The sequence below is a fragment of the Armigeres subalbatus genome, chromosome 3, assembly GCF_024139115.2.
Source record: "Armigeres subalbatus isolate Guangzhou_Male chromosome 3, GZ_Asu_2, whole genome shotgun sequence".
Taxonomy (NCBI): Eukaryota; Metazoa; Arthropoda; class Insecta; order Diptera; family Culicidae; genus Armigeres; species Armigeres subalbatus.
In genome coordinates, this window is record NC_085141.1 from 396431313 (window position 1) to 396455687 (window position 24375).

The 24375-nt window shown below is 42.2% G+C and overlaps 2 protein-coding genes across 4 annotated transcripts in view; one reads left to right on the forward strand and one right to left on the reverse strand.

Moving 5' to 3' along the window:
• LOC134226886 (NHL repeat-containing protein 2) overlaps positions 1-24375 on the reverse strand; it is a 333703-nt gene that overhangs the window by 114723 nt on the left and 194605 nt on the right. The window lies entirely within an intron of this gene.
• Positions 15700-18503, forward strand: LOC134223998 (LIRP-like). 3 transcript variants are annotated; one of them, XM_062703220.1, is made up of 3 exons: positions 15700-15838; positions 16528-16791; positions 17096-17548. In XM_062703220.1, the coding sequence occupies exons 2-3, from the start codon at positions 16551-16553 to the stop codon at positions 17380-17382; spliced, it is 528 nt and encodes a 175-aa protein (XP_062559204.1). In that variant the 5' UTR covers positions 15700-15838; positions 16528-16550; the 3' UTR covers positions 17383-17548. The 3 variants fall into 3 exon arrangements, with proteins under 3 accessions (XP_062559204.1, XP_062559207.1, XP_062559205.1); XM_062703223.1 differs by lacking the exons at positions 16528-16791; positions 17096-17548 and adding exons at positions 17589-17806; positions 17871-18503 and having other exon boundaries at positions 15702-15838; XM_062703221.1 differs by having other exon boundaries at positions 15714-15863; positions 17096-17551.

Below are 24375 nucleotides of genomic sequence, written 5' to 3' on the forward strand. Positions count from 1 at the left end.
ATGGTCCACCGGAAATAAGGAGGAATGGTCCTCCGGAAATTTAGGGGGTTTGGTGTCAGGCCCTGCAAGCCAGCCTTTAAAAAATCATAAGCAACGAACAATCAACAAGAGAGTACGGACCGGAACCATCGGCGAAGACCACTGCGACGAAAAGGGACTAGCGATTGGAAACTCGGTTCGTGGAACTGCAAATCTCTCAACTTCATCGGGAGCACACGCCGATGTGCTCAAGGACCGTGGATTCGGCATCGTAGCGCTGCAGGAGGTTTGTTGGAAGGGTTCAATGGTGCGAACGTTTAGAGGTAATCATACCATCTACCAGAGCTGCGGCAACACACACGAGCTGGGAACAGCTTTCATAGTGATGGGCGATATGCAAAGGCGCGTGATCGGGTGGTGGCCGATCAATGAAAGAATGTGCAGGTTGAGGATCAAAGGCCGGTTCTTCAACTTCAGCATAATCAACGTCCATAGCCCACACTCCGGAAGCACTGATGATGATAAGGACGCATTCTACGCGCAGCTGGAACGTGAGTACGACAGCTGCCCAAGCCACGACGTCAAAATCATCATAGGAGATTTGAACGCTCAGGTTGGCCAAGAGGAGGAGTTTAGACCGACTATTGGAAAGTTCAGCGCTCACCGGCTGACGAACGAAAACGGCCTACGACTAATTGATTTCGCCGCCTCCAAGAATATGGCCATTCGTAGCACCTACTTCCAACACAGCCTCCCGTATCGGTACACCTGGAGATCACCACTGCAGACAGAATCACAAATCGACCACGTTCTGATTGATGGACGGCACTTCTCCGACGTTATCGACGTCAGGACATATCGTGGCGCTAACATCGACTCTGACCACTATCTGGTGTGAAACTTGTGACTCGTATGGGATATGGGAATTCTCAAGGTCGTTACTCCATCTTACCTTTGCCTACTCTCGAACCAACCCTTCACTGGTACTCACCCACGTGAGAGAATGTTATTGAAACGAAACACGTGCCCACTGGGTTGACACGTGTACGGAAGAAAGTAAATTCTAGGGTTTTATGCTATAGTGACTCAAAAACCATAGGAAAGCGTACTCTTTGTTCAACCTCCGAAGACGAGGCTTGAAAACTCTATTCTGAGCACGGAAAAAGCGGAAACAACGTAAGAGCAAGTGGAACCTTATTAATCCAGGGATGCGCCTTAGAAAAAGAATCGCTTACGCCTGATTATTAAATTAACATGCTTGTGCTTTTATTCGCCCTTTGGGCTAATTTTGTAATTTAGGGGTATGTACATGACGTCATATCAAAAAAGGGTACTTGCGGTTATAGGCATTGGCCAGCCTATGATACGGATCCGTAGAAGGTTTGGGGTGTACGTCTGATGGTCTCTGCCCGAGGTGTATGGGACACGACGCTGCCGGGGCCTGCAGACGGCTGGTTGGTCGTGTAAAGCTGATTTTGCCGGCAGGCGACTGTTAGGGCTGATGACAGGCGCTACGGTGGCCGGATGGCACGGTGGGCAATACGATGGTGTTGCCGGGTGGCACGGTGGGCAATACGATGCTGTGGCCAGGTGGCACGGTGGGCAAATCGACGCTATGGCCGGGTGGCACGGGGGTCAAGACGATGCTGAGGCCAGGTGGCACGGTGGGCAAGGCGATGCGGTGGCCAGGTAGGCAATTCGATGCTATGGCCGGGTGGTACGGTGGGCACGGCGATTCGGTGGCTAGGTGGTACGGTGGGCAAGGCGATTCAGTGGCCGGAACTTTCACAGTGATATCTTTTCCACGGGATAACAAATGGCGGCTACAGTTTCTTCCACAACGGCCTTCCAAGCAATGGCGGCTCGGTTGTATGGCTTTCCGGACAATAGCTTTAATCGTTGATCTGGACAAACGGCTAAACAATGGCGCGGCACACAATCGATCTTCACTCGCGCCGAAATTGTCCTTCAGGTGTCCGGAATTATTGCCGCTTTTGCCTGACTGGACCGTGGAATTCGTTGAGCAACCTCTTGCAGTAGAAATTTTCTATGTGCGCGGTCTTCACTTCCCGTGGATGTCACTTGTGTCGTCAGCGGGGACAACTAAACCTGTCCAGTTGACACGGAAGATAAAAAAAAGGCCCTTGTGTGGACCTGCCACATGGCATGAATACCCTCTCTACAATGACGTCATGCAACTTAATACCATCTAAGATAATTACCTTTTTTATGAATAAACTTCTTTAAAAGCAATTAATAATAACTAGCACTTTGACCGTACTATATTTAATAAGAATAAATCACTGAAATGTTAAGTAAGACGAACAAAATTAGAAAATAAGGTTTTATAGCTGTCAAAAGCACACCACTTGCTAACCTCAAATATTACACTTTAATGAATTCACGTCGCGCACTACAATTTCTTCTGAGGTTGCAACGAAATAGAAGGCTTTCTTTCTTCGGTCGAGAATATTTATATGGATTGCATAAAAACGGAGGTCAATCCTCGTGTAAATCACGAAGATTGACGTTTTGCTGATCTCCTACCCTAAATGTACATTTCTTGAAAATATACACTAGTGCCCTCTTTATGTCATATTTTTTATAGTGAGCAAGCATTTGTTTATGTGTATTTTCATTCAAACCACAGTCGGCGAATATTCATGAGGAGGAATGGTTGAGAATGGACCATGAGTACCACATCTGTCAATCTCTTTGGTGAGAGATTGAGAGTGCACTCAATATATGTTGGGTAACTACAGGGTGGGAATAAAGGTAAGGCGAAATTGACTTGTGGTGGAGCCAACAAGTAAGTAAATTGGAACCGCCGGTTACATTACCCTATCGTCCCTCCTTCTTTAGCAACAATTCACTCATATATGCCAATTAATAGATTATTCGCTATCGTAAGTTTCATCCCGTGAAACGAATGTAGGAATAAAAAAAAAGGTTTTTTTTTTGGTCTGCCCTGTGACTTGAAAATGAGATCGATTATTCTCCCACGTCAAATGTGAGTACGCGTGATTGAGTGTCTTCTCTACTATGGTCTTCCGACATCTGACATCGCGGTTTTTTTTAACTCGCTACCGAAACGTATTCAACAGGATCAAAACAAAGGTAAGCAACTCAAACAATTTGTCTTAACTTTCTATTTCTTGAGCTCAAAGATGCCTATTCTAAACTGTTCATTTGGTCACGTTCGCTTTCAGAATTTTGTAGAGATTCGGCCAGAAAATGTAGCCAAATTAATCAAGCTGCTTCTTCGAGGAAAACCGTGCGTCTAAATGCCGAAGATGATGACTAAAACACTATCCAAAATGCAATTGGATTTTCCTCATTCAGCATCCGGATCTACTGAATGAGTCGTGTTTGATCAGATAAGTTTCGTTGTTTATGTGCTCCCTCCTTCAGCAATGAAGAGTAGATGCTTTGTGGATTATTTTGTTTACTTTTAGGTGGATTTCAGATCAGCCGCGGAAAAGACTCCGATTGACTTCCGGCATCATTTGCTAGTTCGTAGGAACTAGTACCTACTCTGGCAATCACCGTGCAGGGTACATACAGTGGCCCAAGCTTGGCGTTATATTTTTCTACCGCTGATGATTGACGAAAGTTACGTTTTAGAATCTTCTGACCCACGGAGTAAATGGGTGCAGTTTTTGGGTGACGTAAATTATAAATCTTATTATTTTTCTCGTATTGTTTTTGCAAGTTTTTATTACCAGCTGGTGAATGTGTTGATCAACTTTGTTTTTATTTTAGCCTTTCCTCGTCTGACACGTCTTCCTGATCAAAATCCATCCGGTGTTGGTCCCTGGTTTCGACAATTTCGTGCCCGAAAATGGTTTTGTACGGGTGAACCCGGTTGATGCATGTGGAGTGTTGTTAAGGACATATTCGATTTCGGATACCCGTGTATCCCACATAGTTTGGTCGGCTCGTGCATAAGTGCGCATACAGGCGTTTATTGTCCTATTCAACCTTTCAGTCGGATTGGACTGGCTGTGATGCCGGGAATTTGTCCAGTGTTGGATTTGATATTTTTCGAGCAGCTTTTTAAACTCCTTCGAAAGGAAAGTGGAGGCGTTATCCGAAATGAGGTACTCAGGGGCGGAGTATCTCCGGACCCAATTTTCCTCCAAAATTTTACACACCTGCGGAGTGGATATTTTCCTAACGGGAAAGAGTAGAGAAAATTTTGAAAAAAGGTCTGTAATGACCAGCAGATGGCAGTTGCCTTGGCGGCTCCTCGGTAAGGACTGAATGTAATCCAAAGCTATAATTTGGAACGGTTTAGTGGTGATTCTCTGGTTGCCTGTCGCTGGATATTGTGCTCTATTAGCGGGTTTTGTTTCCTTACATACAAAACATTTTTGTATGTACGATCGGATATCTCTGGCCATTTGAGGCCAATAATATTTCTTTCGAATTTTGGCCAAGGTTTTTTCGAAACCTAAGTGGAGACCGTTATCATGTTCGTCACCCAGAATCTTCTCACGCACATCGGTTGGAATACAGGTTTTCCACTCGAAACCGTAGTCTACTGTGTCGTGAGAGGGTGAGATTAGTTTTTTCAAAATTCCATTATCAATCCGAAAATCTTTATAGGTTTCCGGGTTTTCAGCAACATTTTTAACCATCTGTGCGTACCAGCCTGTTTTGGAGCTAGTACTTGGAGCTCTTCAACGGCTCGAGAAAGGGCGTCGGGCACCACATTGTCCACCCTTTGCGGTGTTTGATGTCCATCTCGTACCTTTGTAGCTCTATGCTCCATCTGCAGAGCCGGAAGACGTTTTCCAACTACTTCTGAGTATGTAGGTTAAGGCGGAAGCATCTGTATAGACAGTAAACTTCGTTCCTCGACATAACAACGGAATTTGTCGATGGACTTAAGAACGGCTAGGCCCTCTTTTTCCGTCGCACAATATCGCTGCTGAGTAGTTCCTAATTTTTGAGAGAAATAAGCCACGGGTTTATCTAGTCCATCATATGCCTGAGTCAGGACTCCGGCTATGGCTGCGTCGCTGGCGTCGCAGTGGATACAAAAAGGCCGACTGAAATCCGGATTTGTCAGGATAGGAGAACTTATTAGAAGTTCTTTTATCTTGACAAAGGCGAGTTCAGCTAGTTCATTCCATCGAATGGCTTTAGGTTTGTCCTTTAGAAGATCCGTTAGGGGAAGAACAATTTCGCTATAATTCGATATAAATCGGCGATAATAATTGCACATTCCTAGGAATCTTCTTAAGGCTTTAAGGGATAAAGGTCGTTCAAAGTTAACGATAGCTTCTATACGTTCGGGGTTGGGTCTGAGGCCGTTTCGACTGAGGATGTACCCCAGATAAGGGACCTCAGCCACGCAAAATTTGGACTTTAGGACATTAATAGATAGATTAGCCGTTTTTAGTCTCGATGCCACTTCCCGTAGTTTGTTTAGGTGTTCTTCAAACGTGTCACTTATGACGATGATGTCGTCTAAGTAGATGAACACGTTCGGTTCCAATTCATTGCCCCCGAGTACCCGGTCCATCAATCTCGACAACGTCGCCGGACTGTTCACTAGACCGAAGGGCATTCTTGTAAATTGAAACAGTCCACGTCCCAACACGGAGAATGCGGTGAACTTTTTAGATTTAGGGTGTAGTGGTACCTGGAGAAAGGCCTTTGACAAATCTATCGTAGAGATAAACTTGCATGGCCCTAACCGGCTTAGTATTCGGTCAGCATGTGGCAGTGGGTATGAATCCCTGACAGTTCGCTCGTTCAGTTTACGAGCATCTAAACATAGTCTAACAGTGCCATCCGGTTTATCGACTGGCACTAGACGTAATGCCCAGTCACTGTAGGACCTTTCGATTATTCCTGCCTTCAGCATATTGTCCAACTCTTGGTCAATTTGTTGTTGGCGTTTTGGTGATGACGGAAAGGGGTTGATTCTTACCGGGGCTTGTTTTTTCGCCTCTTCGGTTAGTTCAATACGATGCGCTATTAATGAAGTGTTGTCTAGGACTCCTTCAAGGGTGGGTTTGAAAAGGTTTATTACTTTATCTAACTGGCGCTTTTGGTCCTCGGTAAGAGTCGGACTCTCGTCTATACTCTCTACCTCCTCGACCGCAGTACAACCAATGGTTGGAACAATTCCGAACGCATTCCAGAAATCAGTGCCTAGAATCAATCTTCTTTTCAAAGATGGAATCACCAAAGCCGTGATGATTTTAGTGACTCCATTAAAAGCAATTGGCAGATTAACATACCCTTGAACCTCCAGCTGTTGTCCGTTAGCAGTCGTTACATCGACGTTAACGTCGTGAATTTTTAATTTGCAGGTGGCTATTAGCTTATTTGCTCCAATTCCTAAAATGGAACGGTTGGCCCCACTGTCTAGAAGGCCAATGATGGGAATGTCAAATATTTTAATCTTCGCAAACGGTCTGTCATCGTGGGTGAGTTTGATGAAATGTTCATCTAACTTCACCTGAGATGAATGGATGTACTCTTGTGGGTTTACAGGTCTATACCCATTTTGAGTAAGACTATTAGATATATTCGGGAAAGAGGAAGTTTTGTGGGGATTTTTCGGCAATTCTTGACCAGCCTGCCCCTTCAGGCGGTCTATTCCGAGTTTTTTGCGCACCACGGACAGTTTTTAGTTTCTACGTTGTAGAAACCACAACGGGAACAAAATTGGTGGCGCGGAGCTCGACATTCTCTATCACTATGTCCCATCAAGCGGCAGTTATAACACATTCCCTCTAGTGGACGTATGTGCTTTTCTAAAAGGACCTGTAGCCCATCTTTAGTGCTTTTAGGTTTGCTCCCTGCCTCATGGTTAGGTTTTGGGGTATCGCGTAATTTCTTAAGGGGTCTTTCTTCCTCGGAGGCTTCGGCCTTCGCGGAACGGTAGAAGTTTCGCGACTTTACAAACGTTTTCTCATTCGCGGTATAAGACTTCGGTTTCGCGCCGGTTCTAACTTCATTTACATGAGCCCTATTTCGCGTAGATTCTTCCGAAATGGTATTGTATTTATACCAAAACGTGGCATCCAACTTTCGACCGAACCGTTTGAGATCCGCGAGATTGTCTATGTTCGACGCGACGGCATGTCCTTTATAGTCGGACCTCATATTCCTAAATACGATCTCGAACTTCTTCCCCTCCGATATTGATTTCGTTAATGAATTGAAAATTTTTTGCATTTCAAATAGATAATCTTGGAATTTTTCCTTAGCTCCCTGTTTTCGCGAAATTGCTCGTATTTCACTCACGTGGTCGTGGTCGGGCTTAAGAATTCCTTCTTCATTTCCCGCACCAAATCATCCCACGTGTCGAACTCGTGATTCTCGATCCCTGTCATGAACCATGTCTTTGCTTGGCCATTAAATAAATAAATCGCGGATTTGAACAATTCTCTATTGGAGATATTTTCCGATCTGGCGAGAAACTCGGCTTCGCGGATAAAACGCATTAAGTTCTGCCCGTTATCTTTTCCATCGTATCGGAGATTCCACTCCGATACATGGCGGATTTTTCGCGTATTGTTTCGGTAGCTTTTCCTACTATATTTGCGCGGCGGTGACTCATTCCGTGATGAATCTGAACTTGATTGGCGATTGTGATCGGAATTCTCGTCGGAATTGTTTCCGTCTGATTTGTAACAATCTAAACGGAATCTTCTAAGGATTTTTCTTCTTCTGCCTGTGATAAACTAGACCCTACTGAAGCAATCGATCTCAAGTTCCTTCGCGATCTTATTTCCGCGGGTTCCTGGACCTCTCTCTACCTGGAAGCTATTTCCAACGTTTCTTCTCCTAGTTTAGACTTATTGACAGTTTGTTTGGATGCTTGCGATATGGACAAATCTGAAAGCTTCCGAACAATTTCATTTATAACTTCTTTCCGAATAGCCGGGTTAACCGAAAACGGAGAAAAGTAGTTATTCATTAACTCTCTAATTGATCCTTTCAGTTTGTCTAGGTCTTCTAGGTCATTGTCTTCTTCTGCCACTTCCTGGAATCGAGTGCAGCGGACGAAATAATGTACTAATCTGGATTTCAGAGCTTCTTTTACTCCGTCGAAATCAACTTTCTTCTCCAAAATTCCACGTATATTGAAAACATTAGAATCAATAACTTTAATTTCCTCGTCAATCGACCTTGTACATCTCGTTATATCCAAATCTACAATTTTTCCTTTCTCTTCCTTTAAACGATCTTTAAGTCTCCTCTTGAGTGCAGCTTGATTATCTTTGTCTTCAAACTGAACCGCACGAATTGTCAATTCGTGTTCTATTTCTTGTCTCTCCAGATGGTGAACCATCAGACTGGCATATTGCATTGTGAAATCGTGATCCATTTAAATTTGTTTTCCTAACTAATGCGAGCAGAACTGTCTGATTCAAAAAAGGTAATTTGTTATTCTAATAGGATTTCCTTGCTCGTATGTATGCAGGCCTGTAGATCTAACTACACAACCTGTGAAATATGCAAATCGTTTGGAGAACGATATATACTAAACTGGAAGTTTTCTCCTCCGTTGTAGGGGGTGGTAGGGTTGTATAATGTAACAAAAATAGTGCTGTTTTAGCTGGGCGCCAATTGAAACTAGTGACTCGTATGGGATATGGGAATTCTCAAGGTCGTTACTCCAACTTACCTTTGTCTACTCTCGAACCAACCTCTCACTGGTACTCACCCACGTGAGGGAATGTTATTGAAACGAAACACGTGCCCACTGGGTTGACACGTGTACGGAAGAAAGTAAATTCTAGGGTTTTATGCTATAGTGACTCAAAAACCATAGGAAAGCGTACTCTTTGTTCAACCTCCGAAGACGAGGCTTGAAAACTCTATTCTGAGCACGGAAAAAGCGGAAACAACGTAAGAGCAAGTGGAACCTTATTAATCCAGGGATGCGCCTTAGAAAAAGAATCGCTTACGCCTGATTATTAAATTAACATGCTTGTGCTTTTATTCGCCCTTTGGGCTAATTTTGTAATTTAGGGGTATGTACATGACGTCATATCAAAAAAGGGTACTTGCGGTTATAGGCATTGGCCAGCCTATGATACGGATCCGTAGAAGGTTTGGGGTGTACGTCTGATGGTCTCTGCCCGAGGTGTATGGGACACGACGCTGCCGGGGCCTGCAGACGGCTGGTTGGTCGTGTAAAGCTGATTTTGCCGGCAGGCGACTGTTAGGGCTGATGACAGGCGCTACGGTGGCCGGATGACACGGTGGGCAATACGATGGTGTTGGCGGGTGGCACGGTGGGCAATACGATGCTGTGGCCAGGTGGCACGGTGGGCAATTCAACGCTATGGCCGGGTGGCACGGTGGTCAAGACGATGCTGAGGCCAGGTGGCACGGTGGGCAAGGCGATGCGGTGGCCAGGTGGTACGGTGGGCAATTCGATGCTATGGCCGGGTGGCACGGTGGTCAAGACGATGCTGAGGCCAGGTGGTACGGTGGGCAAGGCGATGCAGTGGCCGGAACTTTCACAGTGATATCTTTTCCACGGGATAACAAATGGCGGCTACAGTTTCTTTCACAACGGCCTTCCAAGCAATGGCGGCTCGGTTGTATGGCTTTCCGGACAATAGCTTTAATCGTTGATCTGGACAAACGGCTAAACAATGGCGCGGCACACAATCGATCTTCACTCGCGCCGAAATTGTCCTTCAGGTGTCCGGAATTATTGCCGCTTTTGCCTGACTGGACCGTGGGAATTCGTTGAGCAACCTCTTGCAGTAGAAATTTTCTATGTGCGCGGTCTTCACTTCCCGTGGATGTCACTTGTGTCGTCAGCGGGGACAACTAAACCTGTCCAGTTGACACGGAAGATAAAAAAAAGGCCCTTGTGTGGACCTGCCACATGGCATGAATACCCTCTCTACAATGACGTCATGCAACTTAATACCATCTAAGATAATTACCTTTTTTATGAATAAACTTCTTTAAAAAGCAATTAATAATAACTAGCACTTTGACCGTACTATATTTAATAAGAATAAATCACTGAAATGTTAAGTAAGACGAACAAAATTAGAAAAATAAGGTTTTATAGCTGTCAAAAGCACACCACTTGCTAACCTCAAATATTACACTTTAATGAATTCACGTCGCACTACAATTTCTTCTGAGGTTGCAACGAAATAGAAGGCTTTCTTTCTTCGGTCGAGAATATTTATATGGATTGCATAAAAAACGGAGGTCAATCCTCGTGTAAATCACGAAGATTGACGTTTTGCTGATCTCCTACCCTAAATGTACATTTCTTGAAAATATACACTAGTGCCCTCTTTATGTCATATTTTTTTATAGTGAGCAAGCATTTGTTTATGTGTATTTTTCATTCAAACCACAGTCGGCGAATATTCATGCGGTGGATTGGTTGATAATGGCCCATGAGTACCACATCTGTCAATCTCTTTGGTGAGAGATTGAGAGTGCACTCAATATATGTTGGGTAACTACAGGGTGGGAATAAAGGTAAGGCGAAATTGACTTGTGGTGGAGCCAACAAGTAAGTAAATTGGAACCGCCGGTTACAGGTGATGGTTAAACTGCGCCCAAAACTATCCATCATCGACAATGTTCGGTACCGACGACCGCCGCGGTACGACCTAGAGCGACTGAAGCAACCTGATGTCGTCACTGCATACGCGCAGCATCTCGAGGCAGCGTTGCCGGAAGAGGGTGAGCTCGATGAGGCCCTTTTTGAAGACTGCTGGAGTACAGTTAAAGCAGCCATTAACGACGCAGCGGAGAACAACGTCGGGTATATGGGTCGAAGTCGACGGAACGATTGGTTCGACGAAGAGTGCAGACAGATTCTGGAGGAGAAGGACGCAGCGCGGGCGGTCGCGCTGCAGCAAGGTACCCGGCAGAACGTGGAACGTTATAAACGGAAGCGGAGACAGCAGACCCGCCTTTTTCAGGAGAAGAAACGCCGCCTGGAAGAAGCGGAGTGCGAGGAGATGGAACAGCTGTGCCGTTCTCAAGATACACGCAAGTTCTATCAGAAGCTCAACGCATCCCGCAAAGGCTTCGTGCCGCGAGCCGAAATGTGCCGGGATAAGGATGGGAGCATCTTGACGGACGAACGTGTGGTGATCGAAAGGTGGAAGCAGCACTACGAGGAACATCTGAATGGCGCTGAGAGTACAGGCAGTGAAAGTCAAGGCAGCGGAGGAGATGACTACGTCAGTTCAGCGGACGATGGAAACCAACCAGCCCCCACCTTGAGGGAAGTTAAGGATGCCATTCAACAGCTAAAGACCAATAAAGCAGCTGGTACGGATGGTATCGGAGCTGAGCTCATCAAGATGGGCCCGGAAAAGCTGGCCACTTGCCTGCACATACTGATAGTCAGAATCTGGGAAACCGAACAGCTACCGGAGGAGTGGAAGGAAGGGGTTATATGCCCCATCTACAAGAAAGGCGACAAACTGGAGTGTGAGAACTTTCGAGCGATCACCATCCTTAATGCCGCCTACAAAGTGATATCCCAGATCATCTTCCGTCGTCTGTCATCATTAGTGAACGAGTTCGTGGGAAGTTATCAAGCCGGCTTCGTTGACGGCCGCTCGACAACGGACCAGATCTATACTGTACGGCAAATCCTTCAAAAATGCCGTGAATACCAGGTCCCAACGCACCATCTGTTCGTTGATTTCAAGGCGGCATACGACAGTATAGACCGCGTAGAGCTATGGAAAATTATGGACGAGAACAGCTTCCCTGGGAAGCTTACCAGACTGATCAAAGCAACGGTGGATGGTGTGCAAAACTGTGTGAAGATTTCGGGCGAACACTCCAGTTCGTTCGAATCGCGCCGGGGACTAAGACAAGGTGATGGACTTTCGTGCCTGTTGTTCAACATTGCGCTAGAAGGTGTCATGCGGAGAGCCGGGTGTAACAGCCGGGGTACGATTTTCAACAGATCCAGTCAATTTATTTGCTTCGCGGATGACATGGACATTGTCGGCCGAACATTTGCAAAGGTGGCAGAACTGTGCACCCGCCTGAAACGTGAAGCAACAAAAGTTGGACTGGTGGTGAATGCGTCAAAGACAAAGTACATGCTTGTGGGCGGAACCGAGCGCGACAGGGCCCGCCTGGGAAGCAGTGTTACGATAGACGGGGATACCTTCGAGGTGGTCGAGGAATTCGTCTACCTCGGATCCTTGCTAACGGCTGACAACAACGTTAGTCGTGAAATACGAAGGCGCATCATCTGTGGAAGTCGGGCCTACTATGGGCTCCAGAAGAAACTGCGGTCAAAAAAGATTCGCCACCGCACCAAATGTGTAATGTACAAGACGCTAATAAGACCGGTTGTCCTCTACGGACATGAAACATGGACAATGCTCGAGGAGGACTTGCAAGCACTCGAAGTATTCGGGAGACGGGTGCTTAGGACCATCTTTGGCGGTGTGCAAGAGACGGTGTGCGGCGAAGAATGAACCATGAGCTCGCCCAACTCTACGGCGAACCCAGTATCCAGAAGGTAGCTAAAGCCGGAAGGGTACGATGGGCAGGACATGTTGCTAGAATGTCGGACAGCAACCCTACAAAGATGGTGTTCGCTTCTGATCCGGCAGGGACGAGACGGCGTGGAGCGCAGCGAGCGAGATGGGCAGACCAGGTGCAGAACGACTTGGCGAGCGTGGGTTGTATCCGAGGATGGAGAGATGCGGCCTCGAACCGTGCATTGTGGCGTCAAATTGTTGATTCAGTGTTATCTGTTTAGATGTTAACTAAATAAATGAAATGAATGAATGCACATTATGAACTGTTAGGAAGTTGAATAATTCATCTTCCTTACCCTTTAGAGAGCGGGCATTCCAATTTAGAACTTTCACACAATTATTTAGATCCATTAAAACGGAGTCTGATAACAATTTTTTGTGTGTACTTTATACCAACCTGAACAGCCTCAGGAATGGTATTTACTTTGAACATTGCATCAATCATGTGATGCAATTGTTCAGTTAAAAAATCAAAATCGGAAGCAGTCATGCTATCTGAATCGGCAACATGACCGTTATTTTCCATTGGGACATGGGTATAAACCTCATTTTGAGAAGAGAAATTTGGTCTACCAGCAGCGATGTTAGCATACGTAGGTACATTGGAAAAATTTGAATTTACTGAAGTGCTTGCTACCTGTTGACGAGCGGCAAAATTTGTTTGTGAATTGTGGTGGGTATGAATTGCTCGACCGGTAACTGGTTTCGAAATTTGAGCGTTTGAAAAATTTCTACCCGTCGAATCTGGGATCCGATTGGAATTTCCCGTCATCAATTTTTCACGGGAATTCAAAACTTTTTTGCGTGAAGGGCATTCCCAGAAATTGGATTTATGATTGCCCCCACAATTTGCACATTTAAATTTATTGAAATCTTCTCTCACAGGACATGCGTCCTTGGCGTGAGAGGTTCCACCACAAATCATGCATTTAGCATCCATGTGACAATGTTTGGTTCCATGACCCCACTTTTGGCACTTACTGCACTGGGTGGGGTTTTGGAAATTTCCCCCAGGCCTGCGGAAATGTTCCCATGTAACACGGACATGGGAAATAATACAGGCCTTTTCCAAACTTTTCATATTATTTAGTTCACTTTTGTTAAAATGAACTAAATAAAGGTTAAAATACTATTATTCTTCCATTTACTTCCACTATTAACTTTTTTATGTATCAACAAGCAGATACGTATTTCGTTTCCTACTTGGAAACTTCTTCAGTGTTTGTTATCGACTGAAGAAAAACATTGCTCATTAACTTTAAATATGGTGTGTAGGTAGAACTGTAGGTAAAAATTAGGGCATGTCGCTTGGACCCTAATTTAATTTTGATAAGTTTTGATTTAACATTAAATTTTTGTTTGCTCAACATTATGGAGCGACGCTTGTATACTGTCCGCAAAACTTGCACTGCAGCCCTCAGTTGGGTAACTAAATAACTTTCCTCAGTAATAAATATGATATAAAATTGCTTTCTTCTTCAAAACAATCGCTTTTTATGAAAATAATTTTCACTGGTCAAATCGTCCCCATGCAGGCAGGACGATATACCCTACTATACCTACTGGACACAAGCGCGGCGTACCCAACAGGAATTGGATATGGATGATATGGAAACTATCGAAATGAAATTTTAGTATAAATAGTAGTTAGGTTATCTAATGGTAAGACAACCAGCGGCTCCTAAATCCCGTTATGATAAAGTAAATTTACATTTAAAAAAATATTAAATAGCATTTAAAAAAATAGAAATCGAAGTTGGAAGTATTTGTAGAACAAAAAATGATTACATGAAGAAGAAGAATTTTATAACTTCTACCGCTATCGAAATGTAAGCCTGTAGCAAAGCCTGACATCATAATGAGAGCAAATATAAAACATATTTTGATATCGACTTCAAATTGAAATCATAATTTGTTTTCAAACTTTGATATCAATGATAACTTATTTTGATATCAATATGCTGTTGATTTCTGAACTGACTTATTTCGTTATCCAAAACCAATAACAAAATCAGTTTTAGATTTGCTCTCATCGACAACAGTAATAGTTTTCAATTTGATGTCACAGTAAGATTTGTATGCTATACATTTTGTTATTTTAACCGTTAAAACGACCAAAAGGATATCATCCTGAGTTATCAAAATTAGGCGATTTCACAACAACAAAATTAGTTATCGATTTGTTCTCAAGCTTTCCTCGGGAATACAAGCATACTCGCCGACAGCGCCATCTGTGAGATAGACCAGGGGGTCGGTTTGGGAACACTCTCCCCTGTTATAAATTTCTTTAGGCTTAATAAGATAACATCATGTTTAAATTAATAAAGAAGGCATCATCTATTCATATTTTCCGGCTTTGTCATGCTATAAAATAAATAATTCTTTTGTTCCTTGCTCGGAGAAAATATGGATTTACAAGGAAATGTAACCATTCACTTTCTGTTTATTTTAAGTGATATTGTACCAATCGAAATACAACCCAACTTGACTTAATGGTTGGAATGGGTGGGATCGGGTTTTGAAATATTGACATCACGCCATTAGATGAATTACTCCGCTTTTTTACCATTAAGTAGTCTTAATACATTTTTTCAAAACTTTATTATTGTTATTTTTCATTTGCTTTCTTAAAGTTCATTACAAGTTGTAATACAGTCAAACCGATAAAGCTCAACCCATGGTTTTGCATAATAGAAGTTTTTATAAATTTTCTTAATTTTTACTTTTGAGACTAATCATTTGATAGCTCTTTTTGGCAATCATTTCCACGTTAAAACATTGTGATTTGTTTTTGCCTCTTTTTCCTATCTCAGTACTAATCCATACCGAACACACTATCTCTTCTAAGAAACTCCTACGCCAGACGAACGCTGTCTGCACCGAATTGTCTGCTAATTTATTTCGACATGTGCTCCCGTTCCGTCCAGATGCGCATCTTTAACATCGTCAACCAGGCGTCCCCACCTTCCATCGCGAGTAGTGTGAACAACTGAAAACCGATTTTCTCAAGACACCCTCTTGTAGGCTGTGCTGCCATTTCTTACCTGTTCTGATCACGCAATTGTCCAGTCAGCCGTGAAAAAACATTGTTCATTGGAGATGCCAACTGGATCACCCCATCTCGTTTTTCAACCACGTAGGGATGTGATTTCGTGGCGGCGTGAAATTCGTATAAAAGTGTTAGGAAGGATCCACTAAAGGCACAGTTTTCCACAGGAGCTCAAACAACAAAGTTACGACTTCATCAGAGTGTGTTCTATTGATAAGTGCAGTTATTAATTGTGTGCTAGCGGAGTGCTCCATTAGGAAGAACCTGTTCCGGTGAAGAGGTAAATAGAAAGGATTTGAATTCAGGTTGGTTTTTCTCACAATTTTATGTAGTAATTTCTGTGTGAGAGATTCTATGATTGGTGATAATAAGTTGTGAACTAGAATTTCAGTCAACGGCATTAGTTAGGTGGAATAATTCCGAGAAATAATTCGTGTTGTTTATTTGAGTACGATATTATGGAGTGCATATTTTTTGTTTTAGTGTTTTTGTGTTAAAGTGGATTGGGTAGTTGGTGTCACGTCGGGCAAAATGTGCGGAAAAAATCAAGATTAAAAAAACATCATCTTTGCATAATCGGATCCCAAGGACTGCAAATCAAGCGAATTGACGTTTTTGGTAATTGGTTCAAACATGAGAGTACGAATGACTCAATGATTCGAATTTTAGATAGTGAATGATTTATATGCGTTTGGTTTGTAAGCAGTTTTAAATTGGCATCCAGGAGATAAGAACAGCTATTGGATATTTGCAGCTAATAATACTGAATTCTTCCTGAATCCAGTTAACCTACTGAACGCATTTGAATTGAAAAAAAAACACAATCACCCCACACTTCATTGGAAATCAAGTACTTCTTAAAAAGGAAATTATTTTGTTCCCTCGTCACTTGCCTGCCCGAAGCCCTATCGAATGGAAAGGTTTGGATTGCGAAAGTGCCACCATGATTCAATTTCTTTCTACTTGCAGCTATTCCCATTGGGAAACAGGCAATGATGGCATCCCATCATCCTCGAAGCACGTTAAGTGTTATCTTCATCCTATGTTGTGGATTGTTGCTGTTGATTGTGATGGTCGAAGCCAGTGAAGATCGCGGTTCCACTGAGCGCAATTCTACGGAAACACAGTACCATCGGGTTACGCGAAGCAGACGCCACTATTGCGGTAAAGCGCTGACCGATACGTTGGCTATGGTTTGCAATAGCTACCCTTCGCCATGGAGAAAGAAATCAGGTAAGTGCCAGTCCGTCGTGATTGTTCGATTGAAAGTTTAAATATCATGCGTCTCCATTCCAAGACATCGAGTTGTTCTTCGATAGATATTTGTGAAACTTGCTGAAAGTAATCTACTTTACCTGATTCAAAAAAAGAAATTCTTATTGTTTAGACTTGTGCATACATTCGACTTGGTTTATTGCATTTCCAATTTTAACACTTTTCTTCTTCATCCAGTTTGTATTCTTATGTTGTCCAGTTGTGATGAATCTTATAGAACATCACAAACAATAAACAAATTTTCGATGACCTTCCCCAACAGATTACACTATGGCCAACGAAGAATCCTTCGAGGGTTCCTACCGGGAGCAGCTAATCGAGGAAATCAAACAGGATCTGGAAGAGTTGGAACAGCTGGCACCGGAAGTGTTCGACGATCGTGCAAGTGCCCCCCAAGCGCTTCAATTTCATCCCTACTATCCAAGATCGTATCAGGAACCACCGCCAATGCCAGTGGAACCATACCGACGCGTTCGTCGTCAGATTGTGGACGAGTGCTGCCGCAAGAGTTGCACCTTGAAAACCCTCAAACAGTATTGCGCTGACTAGAGGGGATTTACTTAGAAAGAAAAAGTTGATGACTATCTTAACCTAGCAGTGCCTGTAAGAGATCTGTGTCTATGCCTTTTGTGAAATTCGAATAAAGCGAACGATTAACGGACTAACGATTTTTGGCGCGCGTTTTCTTTCTATGATTTCATTTGAAAAAGGCTTGAAATTTGAAATGTCATAGAAAAAAATGATTATTTTTTCAGATACCTCAATTAATCAGCCATCATGAGTTCCACCACTTTGCGAGTTTCTAACCACTTGGGACTTGGATCAACCATTATGCGTTGGACTTTTATGGTACTTATGATCGGAACGGTAGTGCAGGCAGCCGATCAGCGCTTCTGTGGAAAACAACTGGTGATGACGCTATCGATGTTGTGTGATGAGTTCCCAGATCTGCATTATGGTTCTAAAAAATCGGGTGAGTTGCTCAGACAAATTTCGGTTGTGATCAAATTAATCAAATTCTCTTCATTTTATCGCAGTGACCGACTATGACAAAGACTACAGCTCCGATGAGTGGATGGCAATGATAAGCCAAGACCCGGAATCGATTATGTCGACCGACTTGATGATGCCACACATGGAGCAATCAAGCCAACAGAAAGTACCCATGTGGATGGCCATGATGTACCCACAGGGCTACGGGTTCAGAAGCAGCGCCACCCGCAACGATTTGATCCCACCGCGTTTCCGAAAGAGTCCCCGCGGTATTGTTGATGAGTGCTGCTTGCGGCCGTGTAGCCTCAATCAGTTGCTGAAATACTGCAAAACTGTTGCTTAAATATTCCAAATGTTGAATCAGTGCCTGTAAGCTGCCGGGTTTAACCCAGCGGCTTAAGTTGTAGTAGTTGTTACAATCGATATAGAATATCCTCGTTACCAGAAGTTGAGTTTTACAAGGACAAATGATCTCGTACAGGTGTGGTGCATAGCCATAAGACAAGTGCTGTGAAGATATAGTCACGAGTGCAGAAAGGCACGGAAGATTTTAAATGCACCGATATTGCATGTACAAACTTAGATATTACACTGCTAGGAATGAAACTGTTAATAACTAATTCCAATTATTTTATATACTTGTTATTGTGTAAGCAAAGGTAAATAAATATTTACAAACGGAACATTGAAGTACTTTTCTCTTTACCTTGTACTTAACTATTTACTGTCTGTATATTCCAAATGTTGTTGAAGAATTTAGGTTTTAGGGAAATCAAGATCTAGAAACCTTATGACCACATCACTGTGCCATTCATACCTTGTTGCCATATTTTACCATGAATGCCTTCACGTTCATTAGGTGCAATATAATTGCCTACTTTTTGGCGAATTGTCAGCAATATGCACTGAGCTTTCAAAGCTTGCTTACATCACATGTTAAAGAATTTGTGATATGCAAGGATTTATAATAAGTGCCTTGTACTTCTTTTTAAGCTTTTCAGTACATTTAAATACTTGTTCGACTTTAATTTATTTTATTTATTTTTAACTTAATCGCTATCACCACATCACTTCCAAATTCAGTAGCTATTTTTTTTAAATAGAACTAACCTAAAATTTATTTAATGTTATACAACAAGCCTTTCATAGGAAATTATCAACAAAAATCCACCTGACATGAGGAACGGAGATTTGTTTGCTGTAGAACGACAACCCTAACAGCACGATAAAGGTCGATTTGGAAGCAGTTATGACCGAACTTAGCAGTATGGGGCTGTCCAGAAACCATGTGGGGGATGGAAGTTTTGAGGGAAAATCACGTGTTTTTTTCAATATTAATGTTTGATAACACAAGAACTAATTAATTCTTCTTCTTCTTATTGGCATTACATCCCCACACTGGGACAGATTCGCAGCGCAGCTTAGTGTTCATTAAGCACACAGTTAACTGCGACGGAGATCGTAGTGAGCTTCGCTTGAGAAAGGACGCATTTTTCTTTTCTCACGTCAAAAAATATTTTTCCCTACTTTGAAGTTTTATTACTAATAACTTATACCTATTTAAAATAAAATGAATCAGTGGATACAAACTAGAAGTTTTTACCCGAGCAGCTTCTGAGCTGAGGTAGTGAATCAGTGAACGACTTGTAGCTCTTCCTTTTATTCCTGAACACCGGAAGTCAAAACCGAGAGGTGATAAAATGCTGGATCTTCGTGTTCCTGAATGGTATATGGCGAAGGAAATCCGTTTGGAGATGAAATCTGCAGTAGTCGTTGGTATAATCTCAACATAAACAGCTTTCCATGTTCTGCTGGAATAGTAATATGTCGGTAAGTTTTTCCTCTCACGACTCCCTTTATTACAAATCACTTTAATGCCGTCCCATATCAGTTTAGTTCCGTCCAATATCAGTTTTAGTCAATAACGTGGCGACCAACAAAAGTATCTATTAATTATTTTAAAAACTAGAATTGTTTGCTTGCAAGTCTAGATTCTGATAAAGAAATGACTTGTCTGGGTCAATGTGTCACCGCCAGCACAGTGGGAATGGCATCGAAAAAATACAACATGGAACAACTATATAGCACGGCACGTCGTGGATCATAACAGCAAAAACATCACAAACCACAGTCTATACAATCGTGTTAGGTATTAACTAATTTTGCAGATTTATGTGAGTTTCACCAAATTTCACAACAAAACTGTTCATTAATTGTTGATTATTTTTCAAAGAATTTCCACTATACTTGTAGAAGAAATATATTTTTTTAAGTTCATGTATTCTACCGTTGTCCTCTTTCTAGTCATACATCGTAGCTATGTTCAACTGGCATATGAGTCAATTCCCCGTATCCATCGAATCCTACTTTAGCAATATTTCACATCTTTTCTCTCTGCCCAACTATGTGTATCGAAATTGAACAACAGTCGATCGCGTTTGAATCACAAACATGTGCTTCTGCCTGTCGTATTGAGGTCAGGTGGGTGGCACGACGCCATGTTTTTGCAGCCAACATCTCAGTGTAAAATTCATGATAGTATGTGTTTTGTTTACAAACATCACATTTGATTCTCATTGGGATACAGAACTGTCAGTGGGATACGGTCGCGCAATGTTGGCTGCAAAACAAACCTATTGTGTGAGATAGGGATGCCACCGGGCTGATTGAGGTGGGTTTGCTTCTGCTACGACAATAGAGGCTTGTTTGCAGCCGTTTGATCATTTATTCATCCACTTAGAATTTATTTGTTGATCAAAATCATTATCATATCAGGGGGGAAGGGGAATTTAATTTCTTTTTGCTCTTTTTTCGTTTCAGAGAGCGAGCAAAGGCGCTTAAACCTAGGCTATTAGCCAGGGCAAGGCTAATACCTTCGCCCCATCCGAAGAAAATCATCGGCAAGGATAATGGAGTGACATAAATTTCTTAGCAAAGTCACTCCCAACGTATTTCCACAAATTTTCTATCATTTGCTTATAATGATACTCCTAAACCACATACCCTACCCACCATCCAATTCCTTGACATCTATGAGGGCGTCGGTGAGTCGCTGGCCTCTCGTTAAGTAGATGTCATATCATCATTTCCTTCCCTTTCCTAGTAACGGAGAAGATGGGCCTGGCCGGCAATGATAGCTTTCATGTTTTATCATTTTGGACCCCCAATTGGATTTCCATTGAATCCCAAATGGAGATCCATAAGCAATTGGGGTAAGAAAGGTAAAGAATATACATGACAACTATCAGTATGCAATCTACGAAATACTCCGTTACAACGCAACGCAACGCAATTAAGCACACAGTTAACTGTGAGGTTGCTAAGCCAAGTTACCATTTTTGCATTCGTATATCATGAGGCTAACACGATTATACTTTTCCAATTCGAAAATATCCTAGACCGGCACCGGGAATCGAACCCAGCCACCCTCAGCATGGTCTTGCTTTGTAGCCGCGCGTCTTACCGCACGGCTAAGGAGGGCACATCCTTCAATTACTAAACTCAAAAGAAATCTCGAGATTCTTAAAATAACATTATTTATTATCAGATGTAGAGACGTCCGGATGCCGGTCCGAAAATCATCAGAGGTGGCATTTGCTATAATTTTGTTCGGTGGGGGCAGCGTTCTGCGTCACATCGAAAGCAAATTTAGCAACCGGCACAGTGCCTAAAATCGTGTTTTTAGCGTGTTTATTTACATAGTGTGCGCCCTAGTTCTGCCGAACGAGCTATCACGGGGTGTGCTGTCTAATCGCGCGTGCGACTCCGTTGGTTGTGTCACGAGGAAAGAGGCAAAGTCATGGCTTGCTATTTGCTAGTTAGTGTTGGCAACCGAACCGTTCTACGATATTTACATATCTGTCATCAATGCACTCTAAACGTGGATTGCCCAACTCTTAATATATCTCACCCTCACAAATAGTACCTTTATTATGTGATTTAGCGTAATGGGGTTTTCAAGACATTTTATCAGTACACACTTAACTCATTTCACAGTATTCGGTAAATTTTACCGAAATCTCAACAGCAGAACTGTTCGGTAATTTTTTTTACAGATTTTTTGTAATTTTTTCCATTGCTCAACTGTAAAATCCAGTCGACGCGCTTCTTTGGAGGTATTCAGTCTTATGATCAATCCCCTTAAAAGTGAGACGAAAAATTAATTTTTACCTCTTTACAACAAGAAGGTATATGTCTTCACGAAAGTGGTGCATTGGTTGATCATATTATCTAAAACTTTCTAGAACATGCAAAAAATGTGGAGAAAATGAAAAAGATATGATGATAAAAACCCCTTTTAAGTGGTAGTCAGCATAAAACGTAAAAAATCTCCAAAAGGATTTACGAACTTGGTGTCTTCGACAAAGATTTTCTGGAGAACTTTTGCTACAACTTTTATGAAGAATCTAACCTTATGTGTTGTGAAGTTGCCGAAAAAGCTTACAATCATGGTTTTCGGGATTTTAAGCACTGCACAGCTAAAATCGTGTTTTGAGAAATTTAGCGTAAAGGTGTCTTCGGGACATTAAATCAGAAAGTTAATGTGCTTTTTTTGGAGGTATTCAGCTTACTGATCAATCCCCCTAAAATTGAGATGAAAAATTTATTTTAATATTATATAGATCGAATAGAGTTCGCCGCCGTACCAAACTGACAATCTACAAAACGCTCGCTCATTAGACCGGTAGTCCTCTACGGACACGAGACCTGGACGATGCTCGTAGAGGACCAACGCGCACTTGGAGTTTTCGAAAGGAAAGTGCTGCGTACCATCTATGGTGGGGTGCATATGGTGGACGATACGCGGAGGAGGCGAATGAACCACGAGTTGCATCAGCAGTTGCATCAGCATCGTTCACACCGCGAAAATCGGACGACTGCGGTGGGCCGGGCACGTAGCCAGAATGTCGGACAGTAACCCGGTGAAAATGGTTCTCGACAACGATCCGACGGGCACAAGAAGGCGAGGTGCGCAGCGGGCAAGGTGGATCGATCAGGTGGAAGATTACTTGCGGACCCTCCGTAGACTGCGTGGCTGGCGACGTGTAGCCATGGACCGAGCCGAATGGAGAAGACTCTTATATACCGCACAGGCCACTTCGGCCTTAGTCTGAATAAATAATAATAAATGTTCGGCATATATGTTGCATATATCAAGAGGTATCGTTTGAGAAAATTTTGATTAATTCACCTAAAAGTGACATAGAAATTTTATTTTTTTCAAAATTGATTGAAACAAAATGGCGTCTTTGGGAAAGTTGTCAGGAATAATGCACAGAAAAACTTTGTCAAAGACACTACGGAAAATATAAACAAAATATGACTTAATTCTACATAATAGGTTATTTAATACTTTAAAACTGGTATACAATAAATAATTTTGCATGGTTGAACTTTTGAAACTTATTCAGCACATAGAAATACAGCATTCAACTAAAAAATCATGACAATAATTTCAATTTATAGAAGGAATTTACAGATTTACAGATACGAATAAAATTACAAAATTGCAAAAAGTGGCAGCCAAATCAATGCACATTCAGAAAATAAGTTTCAAAGCTTTCTGTTCCTAGTACTTTCATTTGTATCTTGTTGTATCCTCGTCAGATATTTGTTATTTGAAAATATGTAACTATTTTTCTAAAAGATTAATTTTTCCTCTTATTTATTTGGTAGGCACTCTTTGTTTCTCAACCGCTATTGTGTCGTGATCTACTGTGGTATTCTGCTTTACCAGCTTTTTATTATAGCAACGGGTCAACTATGGTAATTTATTTTGACATATGCTATGTACGGATTTTATAGTATTTATAATCCTAGTAACCTTCGTAGATTTGCTGAACAACCAAAACGTCTGGAAAAAAATTGGCTTTGTTTTGAAACCTAATGATCCCCTTTTTTTCCATATTTCATTTCTTTTATATATTTCGTACGTATTAATTGACTGCTTATTTTTTTTAAATCGATGCTCATTCGAAGCTTGAGCCGAAGCCAGGCTAGGAGCATGGTGAAATTAATGGAATTCAAGTTGAACTTTTATATTGCAAATTTACCGTAGGGCAAAGGAAAGGCCAGAGTATCTGAATACAGAGAAATATTACATTCACATGGCTGCTCAAAGTTCTGGATTGAGTGCCAAAACAGTCCTATGACTGAAAACAGTGACTACTTTCCATTTGTATGCGTAAACCACAGTTGCGAAGAAAAAAGAATATTCACAAATTTTGGTCATTTTGAATTGGGCTCCACCATCCCTCTGCGGTTTTTCTAACGATCCCTGATTCTAGATGTCCAACTTCAGTTCACCTCCAGATAATCATATTGATATAGAAAGCCTATCGTTTTTCTGCTTCACTTTGTTAACTCTGAACGTCTTTTAAGAGCTGTTACTATACAACTTGGTTGACACCCTGACAAATTCACTGAAATTAGTTCAAGATCCGACTTAAAAAAAAGCTAGTAGTGAAAGTATACTGCATCGCCCATAATTATAATATTATTAATTAAAATAATTATAATAATCTCTGAGGACCTATTTAGTCCATTACC

What these genes read in the sequence shown, in the direction of transcription:
- LOC134223998 (XM_062703220.1), top strand. Translation starts at nt 16,551, where the DNA reads ATGATGGCATCCCATCATCCTCGAAGCACGTTAAGTGTTATCTTCATC. An exon ending in GCCATGGAGAAAGAAATCAG is followed by an intron (nt 16,792 to 17,095) that starts GTAAGTGCCAGT and finishes CTTCCCCAACAG; the next exon opens with ATTACACTATGGCCAACGAA.